The sequence below is a fragment of the Sus scrofa genome, chromosome 11, assembly GCF_054392235.1.
Source record: "Sus scrofa isolate SSC_HxYL_T2T_F1_AM1 chromosome 11, Sscrofa_HxYL_maternal_Yorkshire_Landrace_v2.0, whole genome shotgun sequence".
NCBI lineage: Eukaryota > Metazoa > Chordata > Mammalia > Artiodactyla > Suidae > Sus > Sus scrofa.
The window spans coordinates 75,478,884-75,505,751 of NC_139393.1; the positions used below are offsets into that span (position 1 = coordinate 75,478,884).

Consider the following 26,868-nt stretch of genomic DNA (forward strand, 5'->3'; position numbering starts at 1 on the left):
ACTCATCAGGGTGCGTGGCTGGAGAAGGGAAGGGGGTGAGTGGAAGGGTGTGGGCACGTCCCGTCTGTGTGCCAGACCGCCTCCCTCTCCTCCGGCCCACACAGCTCTATTTTATTTTATTCTATCTTAATAAGCATGTGTCCTAAACTCTGTAAGGTATTGAAAAAATCTAGAACATGAAATTAAGCTTTAGTTTTCATCCATGGCTTAAATTTGAACTCCCAAATTGATATAAGAAATTTATAACTAGGATATGTGTAGTATAGTTTTAACTTCTTTCTTAGAAAAGACTAAGAAACTAACAGACTGGATGCATGGTAATATGTGTAAATACCATCAGAGGGAAAGGCTTTGGAAATAACTCTGTCTTCCACTGCAGATATTTTGAGTAAGTTATCACCACTTATTCTTGTCTCCTGGATGAATGGTATTTGGGGCCTCTGGGCCATTCCTTTAAGCCTGCTCACTCCTCTCCTTTTATGCTCTCTGTATTACTCCTTTTCTGTTGATTCTTAATCCTTCTCTCCTCACGGCTTCCAGCCCAAATCCTGGGGACTGAAGTCACTTTGTTTCCTGCTGCCTAAACCTGTTTCTCAGAGGCCCAGCTTTGCTTCAGGACCACAGAGCCGAACGCTATTGTGAGATCTTCAAACCATCTAAGCCACCTGGCACTCCTGAGACTTCAGTGACTTAAGGACAGCCTGGGGTCATACCCATCCTATGGGGGCACTGCCCAAGCTCTGCCCAGTCCAATCTCATCCCTGCTTGAACTGCCAGCTTGACTGACGGCTGCTTAGCCAGCCTGCACAGTAACCAGCCAGCTTTCACAATGAGAGCATCATGAGAATTTACTATTTCGTTCATGATATGTTCTGTTTCTCTTGGCAGTGATAATCCTGAGTCCTTTTTTGGATTTTTTTTCCTAGAGCATTCAAAAACTTGAAAAATATCATATTATATTCCATTGGTGGATTTGCTTTCATTATCCGAGCCCTTCTTTAATAACTTAGGTGACTCATTTGTTTTAAGACATCCCATTTCTTTCTTTATCCTGTTTTCAGACTCTTGGTTTTAAAATGAGTTCTTGCTATCTATCCCCTTAGAAAGTTTCATTTTTTGACACTTAGTGGTCTAGAATTGGAGGTTGCATTTTTCATCTCTTTCTAGTCTTTTGAAAATCTGAAGTATGCATGTTGTGGTCAGTCTTTTCTAGTACACATGCTGAACAGGTGGTAAGGTGCTTGATTTAATTTTTTATTGGGATCAGAAGCTTAACATATTTTTAACATTAAAATTCCTAGTTTCCGAAGAGTGAATAGAATTGCTCAGTATTTGGTATATAGTTCCCAGATGAATTTAGCATTTGAATAATCCCATTATTAATAAACACCTCTGAGCCAGTTGAATTTTCACTTTATAGTAATTAATTCAACCGGTATTATTGACCTCCTACCATTACACAAATCTGATACATCTTGATATCAGCCTTTATTATTATTCCACCATAGTTATTCCACCTGTGTTTACTTAAAGTGATTAATATCAGTAGATGTTAGTGCTTGTTTTGAATTTAATGAATATTTTATTTCTGACTTTTTCTAGAAAATCACCCTGTTATTATGAGATATTTAATATAATGTGGTCTAGTAGATAAGGATCATTATGAAGGAGGGTATTAAAATTACTTGTGGATGTTCGGTTTACGTACCACCGATGATGGGATCCAGGTCTGAGATTCACGCAGCCACAGCTTGTCCCAGATGCCTCTTGCTCAACAGGACTTCTCCTCTCCTCTCCCCACATTTATCAAGTAACTTCCCCTTTTTTATGCTAAATAAAATACTAAAAAGAAAATAAAATTTTAACTACTACCAAAAAGAAACGGACAGATGGTATTCAGTGTTTTGGAGGAAAGTTAGAAAAGCTTTTGATGAAATGTCACCTTTTAGCGCTGAAGCGGAGAGGTCTCTTACCATACTGTATGTGGTGAAGAAATAATTTTATTTCAATCTGTGTTTTTAAGCGAAAGAGCTTTTTTCATAAAAAGACATTTGTATAAAACATAAGTCATGTGTTATCTGCTGTCATAGAAACCAAAACCTTTACTCATGCTTTTCTGGAAAGCCGCCAGTTTGGGGTTTAGTTTATTATATTTAGTTATTGGTGGATTTATTTTGCTCAGGCTGGTTTTCCTCTCTCCTTGTGACACCTATTCTTTCATGATTAGAAATGTTTCTGCGTACATAACTTTAAAATAGCCCACTGATTAAAGAAGGTAGAGGAGGGTAAATTACATCAGTTTGGTATTTTGCAGATGGGAGCCCACTTTTTGTCTTGAGTGATACCACAGAAAAGAATGAGGACTGAATAGTCCTCCTGGGCCGAGGGGGTTGGGGAAGTGTGTTTGGCTTACCAGGAATGATAATGAGTTAACTTGCCTAGAACAGCCGTGCTTCTACAGCTCCATTCTGCAATCCAGCAGGGATTCCAGCTGCTGCCCAGAAAGGATAAGGGGCATTCGGTTTTGCATAAAGATTACTTTGAGGTTATTCACACCTATCGTTGATGCATGGTTTTGGGGTCTTTATGTTTTGTTTTGTTTTTAGGGTCACACCTGCAGCATATGGAAGTTTCCAGTCTAGGGGTGGAATCGGAGCTGCAGCTGCTGGCCTATGCCACAGCCACAGCAACACCAGATCCAAGCCACATCTGCAGCCTACACCACAGCTCATGGCAACACCTTAACCCACTAAGCAGAGCCAGGGATCATGGATACTAATTGGGTTTGTTTCTGCTGAGCCGCAAAGGGAACTCCCTTGATGCATGTTTTAATGCTGTATTGTTCTTCCTCTGGGAGTTCTTTTTTTTTTTGCGGCTGTACCCACAGCATGTGGAAGTTCCCAGGCCAAGGATCAAACCTGCACCATAGCAGCAACCTGAGCCACAGCAGTGTCAATGCCAGGTCCTTAACTGCCAGGCCACCAGGGAACTCCTTGGCAAGTCTAGTTTTTAATACTAACATTTAATATCTAAAATATGACTGACTTCATGAAGGGTTGCCAAATTACAATTGGAAAGCTTAGCTATAGTAGCCAAGTGAAATGTTTCAGTTTAAGCAAGTCCTTCAGAAATGTCAGGGTACACTTTGCTCCATCATATTCCCACCCCATGTCTACCTATTCGTCATGCCTTTGGTGAGAGACAGTTCCACTAATCCCGTTACACATTAATACTTTTTTCCTTAAAGAAAGCGTTGGTTACTTATTGAACTTTAAGATCTTTTTGCGGTTCTGCAGAGAGCCCTCGGTCCATCCACGTTCCTGCACTTCTTCATTTTCTGCCATTTTATGAATCATAGTAGTGAGTCATTACCACCGGGATGTACCCTAATCTCAAAAGCTGAAGTCTCGGCCCTGAGCTGATTCTGGCATGATTAAAATAGAAAGAGCCTGCTTTTGCCAATTTTCTCTTTTTCCAATTCGCATATTTATCATCAGTCGGTCGTCTTTCAGGCTGTTTGGGAGCAGATGAACACACAGGCCTGTGTTTCTCAGACTCCAGGCTTCTCCCCTTCAGCCGCCTTTAGGATCTGCCATTTCCTGCACTGGGTACCTGTTCTGTACAGTATGTCAGACTTTGATTATCTGGCAGTCACACAGTCTGAGTGTGAAAGAAAGTCTGTCCCAATAACAAGATTAGAGACATAGATTCACACCAGATAATTTGGATGTGGTCTGAGGTGGTACTTGGTCCCAGTAGGGAGTGGGGATCTTTTCAAGCTTTTCAAACAAATAATTTCATGATGGCGCAAGATTATAGAAGTCTTGTTAGGGTTGGTAAGTCACAGATGAGAGGAAGGGGGACAGTTGAGCAACCTCAGAGAAATCGGGCTGGCCCCTTTGTGGGCTGTGATTTGTGTTTCTCTCTTCCCTCCACAGAGTTCTAAAGAAAAAAAAAAGAAAAAAAAAAAAACATTGCCTTATGGTAGCTGTAGAAGAAAAAGCGTCAAGCAGGACCTTATGTCGCTGGGCTTTCCAAATCGTGGCACATCATTAAGAGGGAACCTATGGAACGAGCAGCATCCTCCCCTGTGTCCCGAGGGAGTGAGGCTGGGCGTTGGGCCCGCTGTGCTTCCCCCCATGGTGCCTGTCTTCCTCCGCTTTCCACCCTTGCTTTTCTTCTTTTCCTCATTCTTTCTTCCCGTAGATTTCCCCTCCGATTGACCAACGCAGGGTACAGTGTAGCAGGTCAGGTAGCTCATCTGATGCCCAAGGTTTTTCACTTGAACTCCAGAGACTGGGATGATTCTCCAGCAGTTGATTGAAAATGAGGACAGAAGCTACCGAGGGACGTCAAGGCTGGTTCGAGCTGTGAGCTGGGTTGGGCTTGAAAGGACCTAGTGTAGAGGATGACCCGGATCCTTAGGAAGCAGCCGTGTTTAGAGGGTGCTTTCACCTTACAGTTAACGCAGTGTTTACAGTCCCAGCGCTGAGCTGAGTGCTTATCAGTTCCTTGTACAACACACACACACACACACACACACACACACACACATCCTCTCCTCTCTCTTCCACAGATTCATTCATACCTTCTCCCCCCTTCCCCCCCCATTCCACTCCCTTCCTCTCTGTGCCCTCTTTCCCTATCCTGACCTTAGGTAGCCTGGACCTCCTGAAATACACCTTCTGTCCTCTGCCTTGTTGTGGCAGTTGCCACTCAGCCCAGGGTGACAGAGAATGTCTTACTGGACAAGTGTTACACAGGGAGCAGCTAGTAGACTTTCATCCCGGATAAAACTGGCACCAAAGTGCCTCCTAAAATAGAGCTGTAACATTTTCATTACTGTAACTTATCCTCTGTTTACAGGCAAAAACCAAGCCTCCTTTCAGAGCCTTTCAGAATTAGGTCTCCTCACACGCCTCTCTGGCCTGTGCACCGGTACCCCAGGCACGCGGGGCCTTCTTAGGGTTCTGTGCCATCGCTTATTGTTTTTTAACACACATGGCCCTTACGCCGTACCAGGCACTTGTGGTAGATTCTGTTGTTTCTTCAGCCGTTTTGTTTGTTGAGAATATGTGCTGCCCCTCCCTAGGGACCCCTCCCTGCAGGCCCCTCCCTACAGGGCTCTTGGCGCCCTGGGCACGTCAGGCCCTACTCGGTGACTTCCAAGAGCCACTAGACTCTGAGTGCAGTGCTGGATGCCTCACGGCTCCACCATTGCGCTGTTCCTTCGGTCATGAGAAAAGCGTGTGCCGCTGGAGACGGCACCTTCAGCTCAGACCCCAGAACAAGGAAGACCCACAGAGCAGGGCTAAGGCCAGCACGTAAGATGAGGGAGAAATAAACCTTTGTTTTAGCCACTGAAATTTGGGGTCGTTTGTTACCACAGTATAACCTAGAGAAAGCGGTCTAACGCGGCTCTTTTCTGAGCGCTTTACAAATAGTACATCGTTAGTCCTCCTAAAAACCTGATGATGTAGGAACTGTTGTCCCCCTTTTATAGATGATGAAGCTGAAGCACAGAGAGCTTAAGTTTTTTGCCAAGAATGCAAGCCGATAAGTAGTGAGGACAAGATTCAGATGAAGGAGCTCGGGCTTTAGGTCTGTACTCTTACTAGGTAGCTTTGCATAACCATGTGCAGTTTCTTCCAACTACATCCATTCCTTTACTGTTAGGTCCCTTCTTTGAAAAATGTTATTAAGATCTGACCCTGAAACCTTTTCTGAGTCTGCCCCTTCAGTTTAGAAATTATCCATTATTTTTTATAATCCTTGGTGCCTAGCAGAATGTCTCACATTTAATCTATATTCTTTAAATAATTAAGTTTTAAAATTCTCTATTATCAAAGTAATACTTTGTATGCTATAAAACACCGTAAGTTTGTGTAACTGTCAGGATGCTGTCAGCGTGTACTTGGCATGCTCTCTGTGGTGGTGGAGATCTTGGGCTTCCCATTTAAATGATGAGGAGGCAGAAGTTCAGGCTGCACAGCTGGTGGGTAATAGAGCTCGGTGTTCAGAGGTCCAGTGGGTCCGGTGCATCCCACTGCACACTTCAAGGCTCTCATCACATCTGTTTCAACCATCAGATACCCAAGTACAAACCTATTCCCAGCTCTTCCCTTGACTGCACTGCTAAGACGAGACCCTGTGCATCATCAATGCAAACACGATTCAGGAGGGAGATCTTGGCCATGAAGTTTTAAAAGTACCCAGAGGTCCTGAAGGGCACATATCCACAGCAGCTTCTTGCAGCCCGTGTTAGGAATTGTGTGGGCTGACCAGCCTCCAAGAAAGCTTTATGATGTTGGCAGCCTCTACTTTCTTCCTAATGTGAAGAATCTAGTCTGTAGCTGTAGCAGACTTTCTCTTCTGAGATCATCAGAGATGTTTAACTGGCCCTCCAGTTATTGAATGGATTAACAATGGAGCTCATTTTTTTGTGTTCGGCATTGTCATGTACAAGAAAATGAAGTAAAGTATGACTTTGAGAAAGTTTAAAGGACAGTGTAAAATATATTAAGCTGGGTCAGTGCTGTTGCGGTCAAAGGGAACAAGGGGAGATAAGGAAGGGGTGACCAAGAAAGCACTCTGCTGCGTCATTTTATAGGATTACTGGTAGATTACATGTCCGTTACCACACACAGCAGCTTCCCACAGGGTCTTCGCATTGTTTTTCTATCAGGAGATGGAAAGCCTTGAATCTGTTTTGGTTATCTCTTTAAAATGATTTTTTAAAATAGATATGTCCAGTGTTCCTTCCTCTTTGGAGCTAATTTTGTTGATATTGTATCTTGATGATAACCTCTAGGAAAGGACTATGGTACAATCTATGAGTGAGATTTTGAATATACTCATCATACACAACAGTGTAGCTTATTATCAAAAACTCTTCTTATGTTAGTTTATGGTAGCTGGGGATATTTTCAAGGTACCAGAACTTTTTTATTGCTAAAGATTGGTTTTAGTGTGCTAGTATCCCACCTCTTTTATATACTTTAAAGGAAGATTTATATATCCAGAAATGTCATAATCTTTCTAGGTCTTCACATTCACTTTTTTTATGAATTTTTTTGTTTGAGTGTTACATACAACAAAATTTACTAATTTTAAGTGTATAGTTTGGTGAATGTCAGTTGTGTAACTACCACCACCATCAAGATAGAAACCAGTCCCTTACCCCACACATTTTTTTATTCTTTTTCTTCTCTGTCCTCTCCCCACACCTGCCCACAATTAGCACTAACAGTTCACAAAAACCGGTTGTTTTTGAACCACCTTAGCAGCTGCTCCTTCAGCCCCAGTCGAGCCTTCAAATAAATGCATGTAGGATGACATCTTGACTACAGCCTCCTAAGGGACCATGAGCCACAGCTACCTAACTAAGGTGCCCCTAGATTTCTGACCCACATAAGCTGTATGTGTAATAAATGCTTATTGTTTTAAGCCACTGAGTTTTGGGTAATGTGTTGTTCAGTAATAGATGACTAGTACAACTATTTTAACAATATTAGGTCTTCCAATTCATGAACATAGTATGTATCTATATTGATTTAGCAATTCTTTAATTCCTCTTTTTAATTTTTAATTTTTCAGTGTACAAGCCCTACATAGCTTTCATTAAATGTATTCCCAAGCATTTGTGGGGTTTTCATGCTATTTTAAATGAAGTTATTTTTATAATTTTTGTTCCAAGTGCTTGTTGCTTTTCATAGAAATGCAGTTGACTTTTGTATATTGCTGTTGTTTCCTGCAGTTTTGCTAAATTTGTTATTTCTGGTAGTTTATCTGTGGATTCCTTATGGTTTTCTGCATATATAATCAAGTCATCAGGAAATATGTTTGGTTTATAATGTTTTACTTCTTCTTTTTAATCTGTGCCTTTTATTTTTCTTGCCTTATTACACAAGCTAAGACCTCTAGAAATAATGTTAAATAAAAGTAGGGAATAGACAACCTTACTTGTTCATGGTCTTCGGAAGCATTGAGTTTTTCCCTGTTGACTGTATATCTGTAAATGCATAAATTGTCTTTGATCTTTACATTTGTTTTTAATTTATTATTTTTAATCCAGTGTAAGAAACAGATTTCAAAATTTCAGCATAAACCTGTTTTCCACGTAGTTTTAGTTTGTCGAATCAGTTTATGACAGTGAGTATAATTTTAAAGGGGCAGGGATGGTCTTTTTGTTGAAAGGGATATTAAAGGGTATTTACATTTTCTTACTTGATTAAGGCTTTTTTCCATGTGCTAGAGACTCCTTGGTAACAGAACCTTCATCTTATTTGGGGCAACTAAAAAAAAAAACAAAAAAAATCACATGTTCCAGTTTCCTTTACATCTAGGTATAGCTGTCAAACTAAATTCTGGCGTCCAGGCCAATGAGCTGAGCTGTAAGCATCCATATTGGTAGGACTTCTGGGAAGGCTTCTTAAAGTAGCCTTTTGTCCTTTTGCCCTTCCTCATTCTTCTCCCCACTGCCTAGAATGCCGTTAAGATGGTTGAAACTTTTCTAACCTAAGGGAGAAATAAATTTCTGTTGTATTTAATTCATGTTATTTGCAGTTTTCTGCTTTATGCAGTTAACGTAATCCTCCTGGTGCATGATTTTCTAAAAGAAGAAGCTTAGAGCAGTTTTCTAAGACAATTTTGTTAGAAACAATCTGTTGTTACTCTAAGTAACTCCTGTTCCTATTCTGATTCAGCTTCCCAGGAATCAGAGATGGGTACCCAGTATTTTAAATAGATACTTCAAAATGATATTAAAAGAGAGAAGAGAGCTATAGGAAATTCATCCGAATTACTGTTGTACTTGACAAAGAACATGATAGCAAGACTCTTTGATAAGTGCTAGACCCATGTAATTCTGTCTGTCGTGAGAACAATTATTTCATAATTAATCACAAATGGCAGGAATAACTTTGGGCATCTCTAATTTATATAAATATTATTTGCGTAATAAGTACTTTCCAAAATGTCTTCTTTCTTTAGCATTTCAGTGAAGAAAGAGGAATGGGAAAATGTCAGGTCCATTAGGGGAAGGATTTTCTTTGTCCTGCTTCCTGCTGCATCCCCGTGTCTAGGACACAGCCTGGCACCTGAAGGAGATGAGTAAATGTGCATTGAATGAGTAAATGAGGCCTCCTTTGGCCTGATTGCCTCAGGACTTGAGGGAATCTGTGAAGTCCAAAGTCTGACTTCGTGCGACCTCCGTGTGAAGCGGTCCAGGTTCAAAGGGACATTTGTTGCCTTGGCTCATCTTTGTCTTTCGACAGCAGTGTTTTCCCCCAGGAAAGCAGCCCCTGTGCCTGTCCCAGTGCCCCTTGAGGTGACAGATTCCTTGCAGGTTGGAGCCACAGTTCACGAGGGCCCTGGCAGTGCAGTTTGCCCCCTGGGTTTTGTTGAGGCATGGTTGGCTGGAGAACAAGATAAGCAGAAACCTGAGTGTCGGGGCCAGGTCATAGTTTCTCACCTTTGCTGCCTGTGGTTTCACGCTAACACTAAACAAGACCAGAGGACAGTTGAGGTTTACTCTCTAATCAAGACGGTTTCACATGTTTCCACCCAGCAAATTAAATTCTTTATTTTTCTGAAGAGCATTATTTCATGATTCCTTTTTTAAAAGGGCTAATAATCTGCAAAATTAGATTTTCGTCATTAGATTACAAAATCAGATCTGTGTAATTGATTCCATGTTTGGGGTTTTTTTGTTTCGTTTTGTTTTCATGTTTATTAGTGGCCCCAAAGAAATCAGCTTCCTGTTGTTTTACATTCTCAGTTAGATATATGGGGTCATAACTGCTACTGTTGGCTCATGGGAGCTCCTGGCTCTATCCTAGAGCTTCGGCCTGGCCCTTTGGCCTGAACTTTCAGCTGCAAGTGGTCCAGAATGCTCTCTGGTTCCCTGACCTCGGGGGCCCTTTTCCTGGCCAGGATTCCTGCCTCCTGCTGCCTGAATAACCCTGCTTCCAACTGAAGCTGGCTTCGCAGACACAGCCCTCCTCTTCCTTCCCATTGTGTCTGAGCCCCCTGGGCCTGACTCCCGGCTGCCCGAGACCACTGCTGCTGCTTCATCCCTTGTTGTTGGGTCTCTCAGCCTGACCTTGGGCTTCAGCTCTGGGGGTCTGCCAGGTCCCCCCAGTTAGAATTTCCTCTGGCCTCTTGACATGCAAATCTGAGCAGATGGTCTATTTTTAAAGGTGTTTTTTTTTGTTTTTTTTTTTTTTTTTTTTTTTCTTTTTGACAAACTCTGTGGGTTTCAAAAAAACTCACATTTAGAAGTCCCTGTATAAGAAGGGTTTATGAGATAATGAAAATTAAGTTGAAAGTAATGCTCCATGTAAGGTAGGCGAATAAGTAAGTGATACCCGTATTCTCAAGGCTTTTGGTAGTCATGAGGTCTGACTTGGGCGAAGTTTAATGTCCTTATCGTCCATCTTCTCACGGAATAGGGTGGTGTGATTATCACATACTTACAGCAGTCTACGCTCTTAAAGCTCCTTATATTTTAATCCTTTGTGAATACCTGTGTTGATACAAACATTAATTAATAATCTAAGAAAGAAATGGAGGGAGTTCCCCCTGTGGTGCAGTGGGTTAATGACCTGGCTTGGCTCTGTGGAGGCACTGGTTCAATCCCTGGCCTGGTGCAGTGAGTTAAGGATCTGGCATTGCTACAGTCATGGTGTGTGTCACGGCTCCAGCTCGGCCCAGCAACTTCCATGTGCCATGAGAGCAGCCAAAAAAGAGAAAGAAAGGAAAAAATGGAGGAGATCCCCTGTGGCTCAGTGGGATAAGGACCTAGTGTTGTCACTGCTGTGGCTCGGGTTTGATCCTTGGCCTGGGAACTTCTGCATGCTATGAATGTGGCCAAAAAAAAAAAAAAGGATGAACAAAACGTACACCCAGGGGATTTTTTTTTTAAAGAAGAAGGCGAAACGAAATGGAAATTGTATCCAAGCCAACCTGAGGCTTATAGCCCAGGAGACTCTTCCAGGGAGCTCCGAGAGCTGTTCCACAGAGGCGATGGGGACTGGTCCACATGTGATTCTGACAAAGGGTACTTGGTAGAAGGTTTCTGCTGCTCGCAGGGAACGGAGACCTTAGTTGCTGGTTTGAGTGCTTTTCTAAGTGTGGGGACATGCGAAAACACTGAGTTCATCCCATTCTCTCCTGGAATATCTCGCTCTCTGAGGGCCAGTTCCGTCAGTTTTCCCAGAGCACCAAGTGCCTCGTCCTGACCTTCGCCCTGCATTCCTTTCCGAGTGTGCTGGAGGTCACGGGCTCCAGCGGCTGATGGCTCGATTCTTGGAGAACTGGGTAGTGGGCAGCTTCCTTTATTTTACAGCGCCTTCCCTTTCAGTCTTAAGTTTGACCAAGGTTGGGGAGACGTTTCGTGACCAGTTTTTCCCACGGGGCTAGGTATGCTTGTTCCCAGGTCAGGCGAGGATTTTGCTGGCAGGCCACCCGGTGCTGTCCCTCAGCCCCACACGCCTCTGGACCACCTGTCTCTCTGGTGCAGGGAGGGGTTCCGTCTTGTTCCCTCTTCCCAAATGTAGACTCACCCAGTGACAGTCGCTGACCTTATAGGACTGCGTTGGTCAATTGTTTCAAGTCACCTAGTCATCATTAGTTTTATCAAAGGCTTACGCATTTGGTAATGCAAAAAACAGTGATCTTTTTTAAAGTGGGCAGAGTCAAGTCATGTAGCCAGTGGAATTACTACGGTCATAAGGAAGCATTTCAGCTAAGAATTTCCGTTGGGGGTGGCCCAGGATCTCCCCAGGTCATCTGCTCTGCTCGCACGTCTGTCTTTACGGGAAATGGTGTATTGGCTTCACCAGAGGTGTCTGCATGCACAAGGCGAGGGCCAGGTCCTTGTGGCTCCTACAGGACTGAGTAAGGAAGTGTTATCTTCTAGGGAGTTACACAGATGGCGCCAGAGGAGGAAGATGGATCTTTATGGTGGAGCAGGTATTTCTGCCATTGGGGAGTCTGGCTAACACATCACACAGATGCACAACACGCACTGGAGGGGAGGGAGAGGCCAAAGGGCGGAGGAAATTTTGCATTTAAATTTTTCTTGTCTTGCCTTAAAATACGAATTTTTGTCTCATCACCTGAAACATTTTACAGAAGCACTTTGTTTATTTGATACCCTGAGGTCCTGCTGATGTTCCAGAGGCCTAGACAGGTAGACCCTGCCTTTTCATCCTACAGAAAGTATGAACCAAAAAAGTGTGTCTACTGACACCTTTCCAGTTTCCTTTAAAAGACCCTAAGATGCCTTACTTATTTTTGTGGAGCATTCATTCATTCATTCATTCAAACACCGTATTGTCCCGGCAGCTACTTCTAAGGTACTTAATGTGTACCAGGCACAGTTCTAGACACAGAGGCCAAACAGTGATCCAGACCCACCAAAATTCTTCCCCTTCCAGAGCATTCATTCTAATAAGTAACCCTTAGAAGAGGACTTTGAGCCAGTGAGCACAAAAGCCCTGTTTTATCCCTGCCAGAATTTGCAGTCGTATGTTTATTCCTGGGTGGGATGTCCTGATTCTTCATAGGATGTTCCTGCTAACACTGGGTGCGTAATGTCATGACTGTATGTATGATGGGAGGATAGATGAGGCGAGAGAAAGAGACTCTTTGGCCTTCGTCAGTTCCTTGAAGGAATCTGTGACCTACTTCCCACCCCCATTAAGAACCCCACACACACTAAACTGTGGGCTCCTTAAGTACGACAAGTTATTCCTTTTCGTTATTTTTTCCTTCTTTGTTTAAAAGACACACGGTGTCAGTGCGTCCCTAAGGCGTGTAGGTATGATGTATAAGACGGGAAAGGAGTGCCGTGGATGGGGTGATGTTAAATGGGAGTACACTCTTGCAAGCTTCTGGTGTGATGAGGTAATTCCGTGTTTAAGCACCTTGTGATAGAGATGTGTATTGCCATTCCTAGAGCCAGCACAAGAAAAAAATACAAGACGTTGCTTTGAAAAGTTCCATTAAGTGATTTCAAAATGAAAAACCAAAAAATATTTGCTTAACACAAAAGAAAATAGGAAAGGAAAAAGAATAAAAAACAGATGAGATATGGAGTTCCTGTTGTGGCGCAGTGGAAACGCATCCGACTAGGAACCATAAGGTTGCAGGTTTGATCCCTGCCCTTGCTCAGTGGGTTAAGGATCGGGTGTTGCCGTGAGCTGTGGTGTAGGTCGCAGGCGCAGCTCGGATCCGGCGTTGTTGTGTCTGTGGTGTAGGCCGGCAGCTACAGCTCCGATTAGACCCCTTGCCTGGGAACCTCCATATGCTGCGGGTGTACCCCTAAAAAGGACAAAAGACCAAAAAAAAAAAAAAAGGATGCGATAGAACCAAATAGCAAAATTCAACTATATCAAGAGAAGTACATTAGGTGTGAATAGCTAAACACTCTAATCAAAAGACAGAGATTGTCAGACTGGATTCAAAAGTAAGACACCGCTATAAGGTATTTAGAAAACATACCTTAAACACAGACACACAAAAAAGGTTGAAAGTAAGAAGCTGAAGAAAGATTAATCATGCAGTTAGCTGAAATGGCCATACCAGTATCAGACAAAATAGACTTCTATGTATCACTTAAAACAAAGAGGGATACTTTATTATGCTAAAAAGGTCAATTTTAAACGTATGTGTGCCTCATAACAGCTTCCCAGTACACACTTTCCAAAAACATGAAGTTAAAACAGACAGAACTAAAGGGAGAAATGGACACATTCACACAGTTGTGTACTTTGAGACTAAAAAGTAAAAATGTTTAATTTTTTACTTAATTCAAATCTCACCATCCTGATTTGATCAATTTTTTTTCATATGTTGTTATAACCACATTTTGCCGACTTCAGCTAAATCAGTATGATTTCACTGTTACACCGTTCCATTTTCCTTTCTACCCAGATCTTCACAAAAGGAATTCTTACTTCCTTGCCTCCAATTCCTTTTATTTGTGTATGTGTGTGTATATATATATTTTTCTATTTAGGGCCCTGCCGCAGCATATGGAAGTTCCCAGCCTAGGGGTCTAATCAGAGCTGCAACTGCAGGCCTACACCACAGCCACAGCAACTCGGGATCCAAGCCGCATCTGTGACCTACACCACAGCTCCCTGCAATGCCAGATTCTTAACCTGCTGAGCCAGGGAGCGAACCCACATCCTCATGAATACTAGTCGGATTCGTCACAGCTGAGCCATAGTGGGCATTATATATTTTTGCTGCATTTATTTCCTATCTCTTTCTTTGTTAAAAATACACATACATATTTATTACACATAGTGCTGCCCCCCTGCTGCAGAAGAAACCACTCTCTATGGTTTTCTGCTTTTACTACATAAGGACGTGTCTATAAACAGCAAATACTAGCATTTTGTGTATTGAAATTTTGCAAAAAGATGTATGCAATGTGTGACACCTTTATGGAAACATTAATACATGTGCACCCAGTTTATTTGACTGCTGTTTCAAGTTCTGTGGGATGCAGAAGCCACTCTGTAGCCATTCCTCTGCTGGGAGACTGTCCCGTTTCCTAGCCGTCGCACAGAGCTTTGCAGTTGAATACTTCCCGAAGCCTGCCTCCCGCAGCTCTGCTGCTGTTGTCAAATTGCCCGCCTGAGTGGCTGTACCACCTTCCCGTCCCTCAGGATTGTGTGTGTGAGTTCTCAGTTCCCCTCAGCCTCACCAAAACCTGAAACCACATTTTTTAGTGTCTGCCAATCACTGTTCTACTTCACGTTCTTCATTTTAGATCGCATCTCCCTAGAGACAAGGGAGGGTAATATCCTCTCCTGTGTCTTTTGGCCGTTTGGATTTCCTTTTCTGCAGTTGCCTTTTCATCTGCATTTTTGAATTGAATCGCTTGTCTTTTTCTTCTTACAAATTGGGCGTTTCTTTATGTTCTGATGCTGCCTTTGTTGGGACAAGAATCCTGAGTGCCTTCTTCCAGATGCTTTCGTCTCACTTCATTTATGGTAGTTTGGGGCACTCTGTAGCTTTTAAATTGGAAAGCAGACGAATGTACATTTTCTTTTATGGTTTGGGCTTCATGTTCCTTATTTTAGAATCCTTCCCATCCCAGTGCCAAAAAAATAATCCTTCTGTGTTTTCTGCAGAAAGATTTATAGTTTTGAAAATTATACTTGTTTCCTCAATACGTTGGGAGTGTATGTGTGGTGTCAGGAGGGCCCTTGTTTTGTCTTTGTCCTCCTGTGTCACCAGTGTATTCTTCCCTCCACCTCCCCACCGTTCCCATTTCTGCTGAGTACCAGGGGCCCTGTGCTCAGGAGTCTATTTCTGCGTTCTTACTTTTTACATCTGTTTGTAAAGACCATGCTGTTTTAATTACTTGAACTTTATAGTGTACTTTGAAATCTCATAGGCCTTATGTTTCCCTAAAAAATTATCGTGACTATTCTGGATCCTTTATTCTTTTTTTTTTTTTTTTTTTTTTTTTTGGTTTTTGTTTTTTGTTTTTTTTAGGGTCACACTCATGGCATCTGGAAGTTCCCAGGCTAGGGGTCCAATTGGAGCTATGGTTGCCATCCTACAGCACAGCCACAGCAACGCCAGATCCAAGCCACATCTGCGACCTTCACCTCAGCTCATAGCAATGCCAGATCCTTAACCCCACTGGCCAGGGATCAAACCCACGTCCTCATGGATACTAGTCAGGTTCGTAACCTGCTGGGCCACAATGGGAACTCCCCTTTATTCTTTATTTTTAAATTTATTTATTATGATATATAACACATGAAAATGTGCATCCACAATAAATGTTATGAAGCCAAACAGAGCCCCATGCAGTGGACACACCTAGAAAACCACCCGCAGGTCAGAGCACTGCCCACTCCTGGAGCCCTGGTGACCCTCCCTCCTGTGGTTGCCCTCCTAGCATTTATGGTTATCAATTCCATGCTTCACTTTATGGTTTTCCCACTGGATATCTAGTTTAGACCAATCTGTTTTGTTACAAAAGTGCAACTACAATATATGAAGTCTTGGAGTTTCCATCGTGGCTCAGCGGAAACGAATCTGACCAGCATTCATGAGGACGCAGGTTCAATCCCTGGCCTGGTTTGACCCTGGCCTCACTCAGTGGGTTAAGGATCCGGTGTTGCTGTGAGCTGTGGTGTAGGTCTCAGACGCAGCTTGGATCCCGCGTTGCCATGGCTGAGGTGAAGGCTGGCAGATACAGCTCCGATTCGTCCCCTAGCCTAGGAACCTCCATATGCCACGGGTGTGACCCTAAAAAGACAAATAAGTAAGTAAATAAATAAATGCAGTCTTTGGTGCCTGGCTTCTTTTTCTCAACATTATGTTTTAAAAATGTAAACCTTAATATTCCGTATGAATTTTAGGATTGGCATTTAAGTTCTAATGAAAAAGCCCTAAGACTTTATTTTGAATTATATTGAATTTTTCTATTAATTTGGTGAAAATTGGTATCTTAACTTTGCGTCTTCCCATTTGTCGATGTGATGTTGTGATATCTGTATTTATTACTAGAGTTTTTTTTTTAAATGTCCCCAATTACAATTTGTTAGTTTTCCATAAAGGCTTTATATATTTTTTATTAAATTTATTCCTAAGTATCTCATAGTTTTTGTTGCTGTTATCTGCTCATAGTTAATTGTATTTCCTTTCTAGCCAGTCAGTATTTGGTTTCTGGTTCCTTTTGTTGACTTAAAGAAAAATGTGCAAGATAAGAGTTGCGAGTTTTAAGTTTGATTCAGGGTCTTTCAGAAGACTCTAGCCCCGGAAACAGCTGGAGGAACTGCTCTGAAGACCTTGGTGAGAATTTTTTGGCCAGGCAATACAGGTAGTCAAGCATACCTCTCAGTAAAAGAGTCTGCTAATCACAAGGAACAGTTATCTGTAGTTAATTTTAGTGCTTTTCTATGTATGTGAAGGTGCAGGAATCTGGAGTCATGGAAATTCTTCCTGAGATAAGGATCTAAGCACCTAGGGGCCTGTTTATCTAGAGCACAGATGCCTCATCCTATGTGTTCATCCTGGATTCTCCTCAGGGGGCGATGGCGGGGACACTGGCTTAACCCCTGTGCAGTGAGCTGTGTGTGCTCTTTAGTTCTCTTTTGTTCACACTTGGAAGGATCTCTTTCCCCGTTTCGCCCTAAGAGATCTAGATGTAAAGTGCATTTTATTATCCTTCTTGGGACTCTTGCATTTTCAATCTGAGTGTTTCTTTCTTAATTCTGGAAACCTCTCAGTTCCTATCTCTTGAAATGTATTCCTCTTACTCCTTTATCTCCTCTGCTGTCGTCTTCTGGAAGGTCTGGGAAACCTAGGCAGAGGGCCTGCCTATGTGGAATCCACCTGTGCAGAGCCCCAGGCCTCCCCTCTCGGGAGCCTTTCTGGCGCAGGCCCTGCCCGGCCCTTACCTTCCCGCACTAGAGACGCAGAGGGCGGACGGGGCGGAATTGGGGTGGCTTCTTGCACAGACGCACGCAGTCCTCCACGTGGCTCCTGCCTTCGCCGTCTGTCCTTCTGTCCTGGGAACCTTCCGCCTGCATTTGGATTTCCCCCTTTGCGCAGATGCCAAGCGGCTTCTGCTGCTCAGTGTGTTTTCCATTTTGTTAGTGTGGTTGAGGATTACGGAGGCTTTCTGGTTTCAGTGAATGTGGAGCTGGTTTCTGTTTTCATTTTCTTTGTTGTTTTATACCATTGTTGAGAGAAGTGGCATGGAAATTACTTGAAACCAGGGGTTATTTTCCACTCCCTCTTTACTCCCCCAGTGTGTCTTTTGCTCCGACCACTGCACCAATACTGCTCTTTGCCAAATCCAGCGGTCACTTTCCTCTCTCTGCCTTACTTGAACTCTGGCTGCATTATACATAGGTGACTCTTCCCATCTCTTGGCTTCAGCAGTACTAAACTCTCCTAGTTTTCCTAATTTTCACTGGCAGCCCCTTCTCAGGTTTCTTTGCCGACTTCTCCTACTCTGTCCCCAAAATTGTTTTACGCCAGGCTCAATCCCAAGTCCTTTCTCTTCTGCCGTACATCTGCCACTCTCATTATTATCTCATCTAATCCCGTTGCTTTCAATCCACCCTATTACCACGGACTCCCACATCTTTCTCTTTGCTCCCTCCTCCCTTGAGTTCTCCAATCCACTGGATAGTGCCACTAAGAGTTCTAATCAGTACTCCCAGGTTCATTCCTGCATTGCATTTGCTGCCTTCTCTGCCTGAAATGTTCTCCCTCCAGCTCATCCAGTCCCGGGCACCTCATTATCCTTAAGACCTTTGCTCAAGTGCCACTTCCTCTGAAGCTTCCATGACCACCCAACATAAAGAAGGTCACTACTCCAAGTCCATGTATGTCCTCCATAGAACTTGTCTGGAATTGCGCCATGCGTTGGTCTGTTTACTCTCCAATATCCACATTGAACACAGTTGACTGCCTCTGTAAGCAGAGGGCTTTGTTTAGCTTGGCTTCTGCTGTATCCTAAGTGCCTGGAACAGCACCTGGTATAGAGCAGATACTGAATAAATTTTTGCCGGATTTAAATTTTATTTATTTATTTATTGTCATATGAAGGTTCCCAGGCTAGGGGTCCAATCGGAGCCACAGCCCCTGGTCTACATCACAGCCACAGCAATGCTAGATCCGAGCCATGTCTGCGACCTGCATCACAGCTCACAGCAACGCCGGATCCTTAACCCACTGAGCAAGGCCAGGGATCGAACCCACAACCTCATAGTTCCTAGTCGGATTTGCTAACCACTGAGCCATGATGGCAACTCCCTGATTTAAATTTTATTAGTAAAACATTAAAGTATACTTTCCGTATTTGACAAAGTTGGCACAAATAAACTCTGACCCTAAAAATCAAGATCACAGTATGAAAGATTTCTCTTTAACCAAGGAATAGCCACTCTCATATTTATCTGGAAAACAATGGAAACTCTTTAGACTTTCTCTGGCCATATAAATTGCCATAGAGATGAAAGATAGGCTTATTTGTAAACAGAATTGTTAATTGCTAACTACTGGCAAAGACTTCAAAATCTTGGGAAAAAAATCAATATTTGAAAAATCTATTAAAACTATGTATACATTTTTTATTATCTTTATTTTCTGATAAATTTATTATGTGGCTGGGTCACATCATCGGCTATTAGTTGTTTTCTGCCAGTATCTCTCATCGATGGCCATCTGCCAATAAGAGTAACCACAGAGGTAGTACAGTGTGAAAGTGCTTTGATGATCAGATATTTCATGGCTCTTTTTTCAAAAGAAAACATTGTTTTTTTAAATATTGTACCAGTACTCTGAGGGTCACGCAGCTAGGATTTTGCTCTCTCTTCCAACTTAATAAGAACAAATTTGTTTACTGAGTAAATTAAATTTTTTGTTGGTTTGTACTGCTTAGAATTCTGTAACCTGGTAGGGGTTTTGGTTATCACTTAGCATTATGAAAGTGAAGAAAAACACCATCTGAGGTATTTGGTGGTTATCGATTCCTGCGTCAAACATGGGCTTTAAATTCTGATGACATTTCAGCAATCCAGAAAAGTTGGCATCTCTCCTTGCAGGTTTCTGGCATCTGCTACAACAGCCAAGTGTTGCAAATGCACGAGGTGCTCTGCGTTCCAAGCTGGATGGCAAAGTTCTGTTCTTGGGCCCTCGAGCCCATCTTCTCATCTTCGGAACCCACCACCGAGGCCCGAATCGGCATGGGAGCCACGGTCGACATCCAGAGGCAGCAGAGGATGGAGCTGCTGGATCGGCAGCTGACGCTGGCGCAGTTTGCACACTCGAGGCGGCAGAGGCAGCAACAGGTAAAGGAGAACAGTCACCTTCAGACACACTCAGTGGCCCAAGTACCCTTTTCCTCTGCGACCGAATGTGCAGAAGAGACTGCATTTGACTCCCGTGCAGTGCGATGTGCGTGTTTGTTTCCAAACAGAAGTTTCTGACAGCGGCTGTTCTTAGGTGTTTTTTTTAAGGTTAAAAAAAAGTACATTGCAGCTGAGAGACTGGTCAAACTGGACATTCTTGTTCCACTTCTATTAAATAAGCATTACTTCTTAGAGAAACACCAACCTAGTTAAGACATGATATTTATCTGTTTTTATAATCTTGTAAAAAGCCACAGTGTCTTCCTGTTAAAATGCTTTTTATCATGTGCTCTGGAGTGAAGAGTAAGTATCGAACTTCTTGATTTTCCTTGGTTGAAATGAAGAGAATGTGAAAGTAAGAGCATTCTCAAGGGAACAGCCAAGGAATAGAGCAGAGAAATTCTGAGCATTTATCCGCCAAAACTGCCATGTCTGAACAGTCCCATGCCACACCTGTCTTTCCAGGGTTACTCCGTGTCAGGCCGGACTCCCACCCCTGATCCTTCGTTGACACGTCTCTGCCCCAGCACACTGGGCTCCTGTCTCTCGTCTCCAGCCCTCTCCCGTCTGGGGTGTGGGAGAGGGTACTGTCCTCTCCTGCCCTCTCCCGGTCCCCTGCCTGCGTAGCCTGTGAGGAGTAGTCTTCACTGAGTGTGGTCTGGGAAAGTGAAATCAGGTGTGACGTCCCTGGTGCCCCTTTGGGGGGGCCCAGGCTTTCTATCCGGGGTGGGAAGAAGGGCCCCTTCTCAGTGGGTCACGTATGCAGGTGAGAGAGAGAAGCGGAGACCGTCCCCTGCAGGTGTGCTTGAATTTGACGTGACTCTGGACTGTCGCCCTGACGCAGTTGAACACGGAGGGCAGAGAGCTGAGGGGCGTGCGGCGGAGGCAGGGTGCAGGCTTGGCACGCGGTCTGTCGAGGAATCACACCCAGGCTGAACGTGGGCTGTGGGCTAAGCCTGCACTTGGCAAGAGGCGGAAGCAGAGGGAGAATGAAAAGTATGAGAACTCAGAATAATCAGTGTCCAAAAAACCGAGTAATTGTGAGTCTAAGTATTTTCCAGGTAGAAGGGCCTCACCTGTGAGGGAGGGGGAGAAGGAACTCGTGGCTCTGAGGCCCGGCTTAGGCGATGCCAGCACCAGCGCCGTCGCGCTGACACCGAGGATCAGACAGGGGAGGCGCGCTGCCCGAGGCCTCTGGGAGACCGGATCGCCGCGGTCTGGTGCTGGGGAGCCAAGCGGGGAGGCTGGCGGCGCCAGGACGGTTCTTGTGCATGAAGTCTGTCGGGGAGCGCAGTCAGGACCGGCATCTGTGGGGGAAGGACAGAGGACGACTCAGAGCAGCATCGCCGAGAAGGCCTGAGCCGACCTCGCGGCGAGCGCTGGAGCCGGGAGTGCCCTTAAGGTGTCCCGGACCCCAGCAGGCCTCGTGCAGACTGACCGCTGTCCCCAGACGCACACGCCCCACAGAGGGGCTGTCCCTGAGGCACCGTTGGGCGCCAGCACCCCCGCCGCGGGGAGACGGGAGACGGAGCGCTAGGCCTGCGGGAGGTGGGGGACGGGGGCAGCAGGGCGCTGCTTGGATCTTCTTTCTTGGTTTATACGTTCTGGAAGCGGCACCACCAAGGTCGCAGGGGTAGCCTTTTCCCAGGAGACACCTTCCAGGGGAAGGTTAGCAGGACAGACGCGTCCCCTTCTGCTGCAGCTGGTCTCAAGGCCGCTCTTGTCCACTTGAGAGTTCCTCGCCTTGGCCGGAGGGCTTCCTTGATGAAGTGACACATCTTCTCATCCCCGGGGGTCTGGGTCCCAGGTCCCCGTGCCCTTCTCAGGCTGTGTCTGCTCTTTACTGTAAACACTGGGTAAGGGGGTACAAGAGATGCCCCAGCAGATCACCCAGGGCCACCCGGTCTTCTCCCCTCTTTTTGTGCCCATAGCCGTAACCTGTGTGTTGATCACGGTTAATCGCTCTTGCCAGGATAATGACTCCTCTCATTGCCTGCTGGTCTTTTGACACAAAATCCCACCAGGACCGGGCAACAGCAGAAATTTAAAATGTCGTGGTATTCTTGCTTTGTCCCCTGATGGACGCGTTCCCTTCCTGTGAGCCAAGGTATGTGAACTGTAGAATCCAGAGTTGCAGGACAGGAAGCCTAGATCCCCAGCCGGGTCACTGGGGGACAGGCTAATCTGGGTCCGTTCTCCTTCCACCCCTTGTCCCAAGATCTATGTGTTCTAGCTGCTGAGGACGCAGCACCCGCACCATGGGTGTCGATCCGGGTCCGCGCTGCCGGGGACGCAGCGCCCGCACCATGGGTGTCGATCCGGGTCCGCGCTGCCGGGGACGCAGTGCCCGCACTGTGCATGTTGATCTAGGTCTGCACTGCACGCCAGGTCCTCGCGGGGCCTTGTCTCCAGGTTGACATCTCACACCTCCACCTGGCTGGCCCATTGGACCGGCAAGCTGGTCACATGCCGTGTGAGGGTCAGGCTGTGCCATAGTCCTGTGACTGCCATGCCCCCTGGGCTGTAAGCAGACCTCATGGTCTGATGCGGTGTCACTTGGAACCCAGGTCAGTACGTCCTCACAGATGGTAGTGCCGAGTGACAGAAGAGGCAGGCAGCCCTGTATTCAGAACCCGTGTCAATTCTGGTTAAAATGAATTACTGCCTGTGTCAATCACCTCCGTCTCCCCTAACAGAATACACAGACTCAGCGCTTAGGCAACAGAAAACTTTTTCTCAGTGTCCGGCGGCCAGAAGTCCAGGACCACGGTACGGAGGTTCTGACAGCCTTGGTTTCCGGTGAGGACCTTACTTGGCTCACGGACACCCAGCTTCTGGCCGTGTCCTCACGTGGCCTTTTCTTGGCACATGCATGTTCCTGGTGTCTCTGCTTATAAGGACCCCGGTCCTGTTGGGTTAGGCCCCATCTTTATGACCTTTAACCTTCATTACCTCCTTAAAGGGCCTGTCTCCAAGTGCAGTTACACTGGGGCTTAGGGACTTGAACTTAGGAGTTCTGGGGGGACGTGGTTCAGTCCACATCAGTGCCCCCTGCAGAGCGAGAAGGGCCCAGTGTAGTAGAGCCAGCCCTGGGTGACGCTTGGTTCTCCTCTAGCGGTGGCAGCGTGGCAGGGCACAGCGCTGGTCTCATTCCTCTCAGAAGCCAGGTCCTCCTTAAGAGAGCAGGGTCCATGGCTGGCCACCGTCCCTGCCACCTTGGCTGCTCTGTTCACGTGCCAGCCCTGGGGTGGCCGGTGGCAGAGGCTGGCAGACGTCACTCTGCCGAGTCATTCTGTCTCGTCCTCTGGGCTGGCTGCTCCTGGTAAACGTGAACCAGCAGCACATAGATGTCGCACTCGTGCCGTTCCTCAGCTGCGTCCTCGTGCCTGCCCCCACCCCGGCCTCCTTGTCCCCTACTTTTGGTCCCCAACCAAGTCATTCACCACGTCCAGTGAATCCACAGACGTTGTGACCTCAGGCCGCCTCTCTCTCCACGCAGAGTGGATGACCTGATGCACTGCCCAGGCTCTACCCACTGGGAGCGGTTGTCCTTGTCACTGTCTTTTAAAGTGACCTCTGAGTGGACGAAGCTGTATGCTTTCACTTATGTACCGAGCCAACCCATCCACGAACCGAATTTGGCTTTGCCTCCTCTGTCACCCGGTTGTAAGAGACCCACCCCCATGTGGCAGGAGGTGTGAACTGTGGAAGTGGTTTTTGTGCAACAGAGCGGTGACATGGTGTCTCAGCGTACCTGCTTGGGCAGCTCACCTGTGTCCCCAGCCCTGCTCGTGCTGGCCCTGGATACGCCACTTCCTTCTGACGTAGGTCGCACACTTCTCACCACTGCTCACTCTGTGCCTGTGCTCAGGCACTTCTGTCCCCAGGGTCCAGCAGCAGTTTTTCGAAAGTGTATGATCCTCTGCTGCGGGTGCCCCTGCCTGAGCACCCTAGGGATCCCCTGTGGCCGCCGCAAGCTCCACCCAGTGTCTCCCCAGCACACCTGCCAGGTGGCACAGCCCAAACATCCATGAATACAGCAGACCCAGGGCCCTGTGCTCCTGGAGGGAGCCTTCCAGCCAGGCAGCTGTGAAGTGATTTCCTTGGGTCTGTGGTTCTGCCCACTGCCCGTCAGGCTCCTCCACTGTCCAAGGCTGGTCTTACCTCCAGGTCAGAAGCCCAGCCCCTGGGCTCCGCTACGGGCTTTACGAGGGGTCTGCTGCGGAGTGGAGGGCACACAGGCCCTGCCGTCCTGAGCTCACGCGGTTCCCTCCTCCTTTATTCCCATCGCCAGGCTCAAGATCCAGCTATGTCCTTTGTGTCCCCTGAGGCTGGGGTGAGACATATGCCTGCCACAGGACCCACATGTGTCTGACTCCAGGGCCTCTGCCCGGTCCTTTGTTGGACTGCCTTCAATAAGGGGAACTCCTGCTGACTGTTTTTCTTTCCTTTTTTGCTTCGGCTGGCAGGAAACTCAGTGTCAGGTTTAATGTTCAGTCAAATTAACTGTTTAACCCAAAGTTAGAACTTTGGCTTCCATCGTCAATGTTTTTAAAGTATCTTTTTGATTGTTTTAGGGTCCTTGTATCTTTTACTGTAGGCACCCTCAGATTCTGTTATTGCATTTAAGATAAATCTGTCATTGGTTTACAACTGGGTTTTTAAATGCTTTCCATAGAACTCAGAATTGATTTGATCAAAAAACCATTCAGCACAGAGCTTCTGTGCCTGCCTCCTTGCTTCTCTCACAAGCATCCTATCCTAATAAATTTCTTGCCTATCAAAACAAACAAAAAACCGTTCAGTTCCTATACATTAGATTGACCTGTGTGCAGTTTTCTGGTTGTTTTAATTTTATGGCTGTACCCACGGCATATGGAAGTTGCCGGGCCGAGGACTGAATCTAAGCCACACCTGGGACCTACACCACAGCAACACAGGGTCCTTTAACTCACTGTGTGAGGCCAGGGCTCAAACCGCACCTTCACAGGCACCCAAGCTCCTGCAGTTGGATTCTTAACCCACTATACCTTAGTGGGTTCTCCCTGTCTGCAGTTTTTAACTTCCAAACTAATGCCACAGTCTTATTTCAGTGTAGCCATTGTGCTTGTTCCGCCTGCCTCTGTGGGATTTCGTCTCGCCACCTGGCAGTTGCTCCATGCTCACCTTCAGCCACCTGCATGTGGTCCCAACTTGTCTCAGGTCTCATTACTGAGACTCTGACCAAGACTGGCGGGGACTCCGTGGGCACCTAAGTGGGAAACACATCCTTTCCCTGATGAGTTTGTGCTCAGCTTCAGGGAGCCAGCAGATGCAGGGCCAGAGCCGTGGCTCCTTCCCGGCGTTGTCCTGACCCAGCCTGTGCGCTCCCCACACACGCGCAGCAGGTGGCCGCCCAGACCCTGGCTCACCTGTGCTAAGCTTATCTCCAGGGCTTAGGCCTGCAACCTGGACCTCCTCTGTCCTGGACGCCAGACCTGGACATCCTACCACCTGCTGGGCATCTCCACAGGGATGTTCCACAGGCTCCGGAATTGTACCGTTTCTTTGCTGTATTTGCTTCTCCTGCTCCCTCCCTCCCTGGTGAAAAGCACCGTCGGCTACCCCGAGGCCCAGACGTGGACATCGTGGCTTCCCCTGGACTCCTCCCTCAGGCGTCCGTGTCCCTCTCGTTCCCTCAGTCTTCTGAGTCCCCACGTCTGCCTTCTTGGTACAGGCCTGCCCTTCCTCTCTCTTCATCCCCCTGCCTTAGTTCAGGCCACCGTCATTACCTAATACAGTCGTAGCCCGGCTGCCCCCCTCTCCCCGCCCCACCCACAACCTTAGCCCCAGAGGGACCTCCGTGAAGACACAAATCTGACTGTTTCCCGCCCACCCAAATCCATCAGAGGCCCTCCTGAGCACCTAGGGTGGTGAAGGCTATGAGAGGCGCCTTCCTGCTTTTCAGCCCCTCTCCTCCTCAGGGCCCCCGAGCAGCCTTGGGCTAATCATGCTGAACTGTTTGCAGTTGATCTCAGCCCAGTTGTTTCTCACTTCTTGCCTGCACATCTGCCCTTTCCTCTGCCAACAACAAACTTCCCCTGTACCAACTTCCCCACCACACCCAGCCCATGCACCGCCTTCGCTTGCCCAACCCCTGTTCGCTCTTTAGTATTTTCTGAAGTCGAGTCCTCTGGAAAGCCTTCTCCAGCTTCCCAGCTGTGCCCCTCCGACGGCCCCTGCTTCTCGCCTGGCGCTCACCACTGCCGCCCTCACTGTGCCTCACTGCCCTGTCTCTGCAGACAGTGTGTCTGGGGCAGGGGCAGAAGGCTGTTTCCTTTGGGTCTCCAGTCTGTGAATAATGCCTGGCACACGGTTGGAACTCATGTATTTGAGGAATTAGTGACTCAGTGTGTATACAATAAATATTAGCAGAATTTCTTAATGTGCCAGCTGAATACAGGTGAATCATCAGGGCTGGAAAGTGGTTCAGACATTCTGAGAGGATGAGTATGAAGCAAGACCCGTGTCTAGAGAGAGGGGAGAGGAGGAAGCAAGGAATTCCCAGGGGCGAGGAGAGTGCGGGAGAGGACAGGGCCCAGGTGGCCTGGAGAGGCGGGCATATGGGGAGGATGGGAGAGCGGGTGCTCCGCAGGTTCTACTACCGCCCCTCCCCTGAAAAGCCAGCAGAGGTGACGAAGAGACCCCAGGAGGCAGCAGGGGCTGGTTCTCTTTCGAAAGGTGTTCCTGTGGGAATGCAGCAGTTAAGAAGTCATGTGTGGGAGCTCCCACTGTGGCACAGTGGCTTAAGAACCTGACTGCAGCGGCTCAGGTCCCTGCAGAGGTGCAGGGTCCAGCCCAGTGCAGTGGGTTAAAGGATCCGGTGTGGCCACAGCTGCAGTATAGGTCGCAGCTGCAGCTTGGATTCAGTCCCTGGCCTGGGAACTTCCATATGCCACAGGTGCAGCCATAAAAAAAGTAGTGTGTGGAT

At 46.4% G+C, this 26,868-nt stretch overlaps 1 protein-coding gene across 5 annotated transcripts in view; it reads left to right on the forward strand.

The window, feature by feature from the left end:
- UBAC2 (UBA domain containing 2) overlaps positions 1–26,868 on the forward strand; it is a 175,930-nt gene that overhangs the window by 115,841 nt on the left and 33,221 nt on the right. For 4 of the 5 annotated variants that reach the window (XR_014819803.1, XR_014819804.1, XM_021065852.2 and 1 more), the window contains one exon: positions 19,593–19,838. The exons of the other annotated variant lie outside the window; for it this stretch is intronic. Coding sequence is in view for 2 of the 4 variants with exons in the window: in XM_021065852.2 (XP_020921511.2) it covers positions 19,593–19,838 (246 nt within the window). In the remaining 2 variants the exon portion in view is untranslated. The remainder of the gene's footprint in view (positions 1–19,592; positions 19,839–26,868) is intronic. 5 annotated transcript variants of the gene reach the window in all.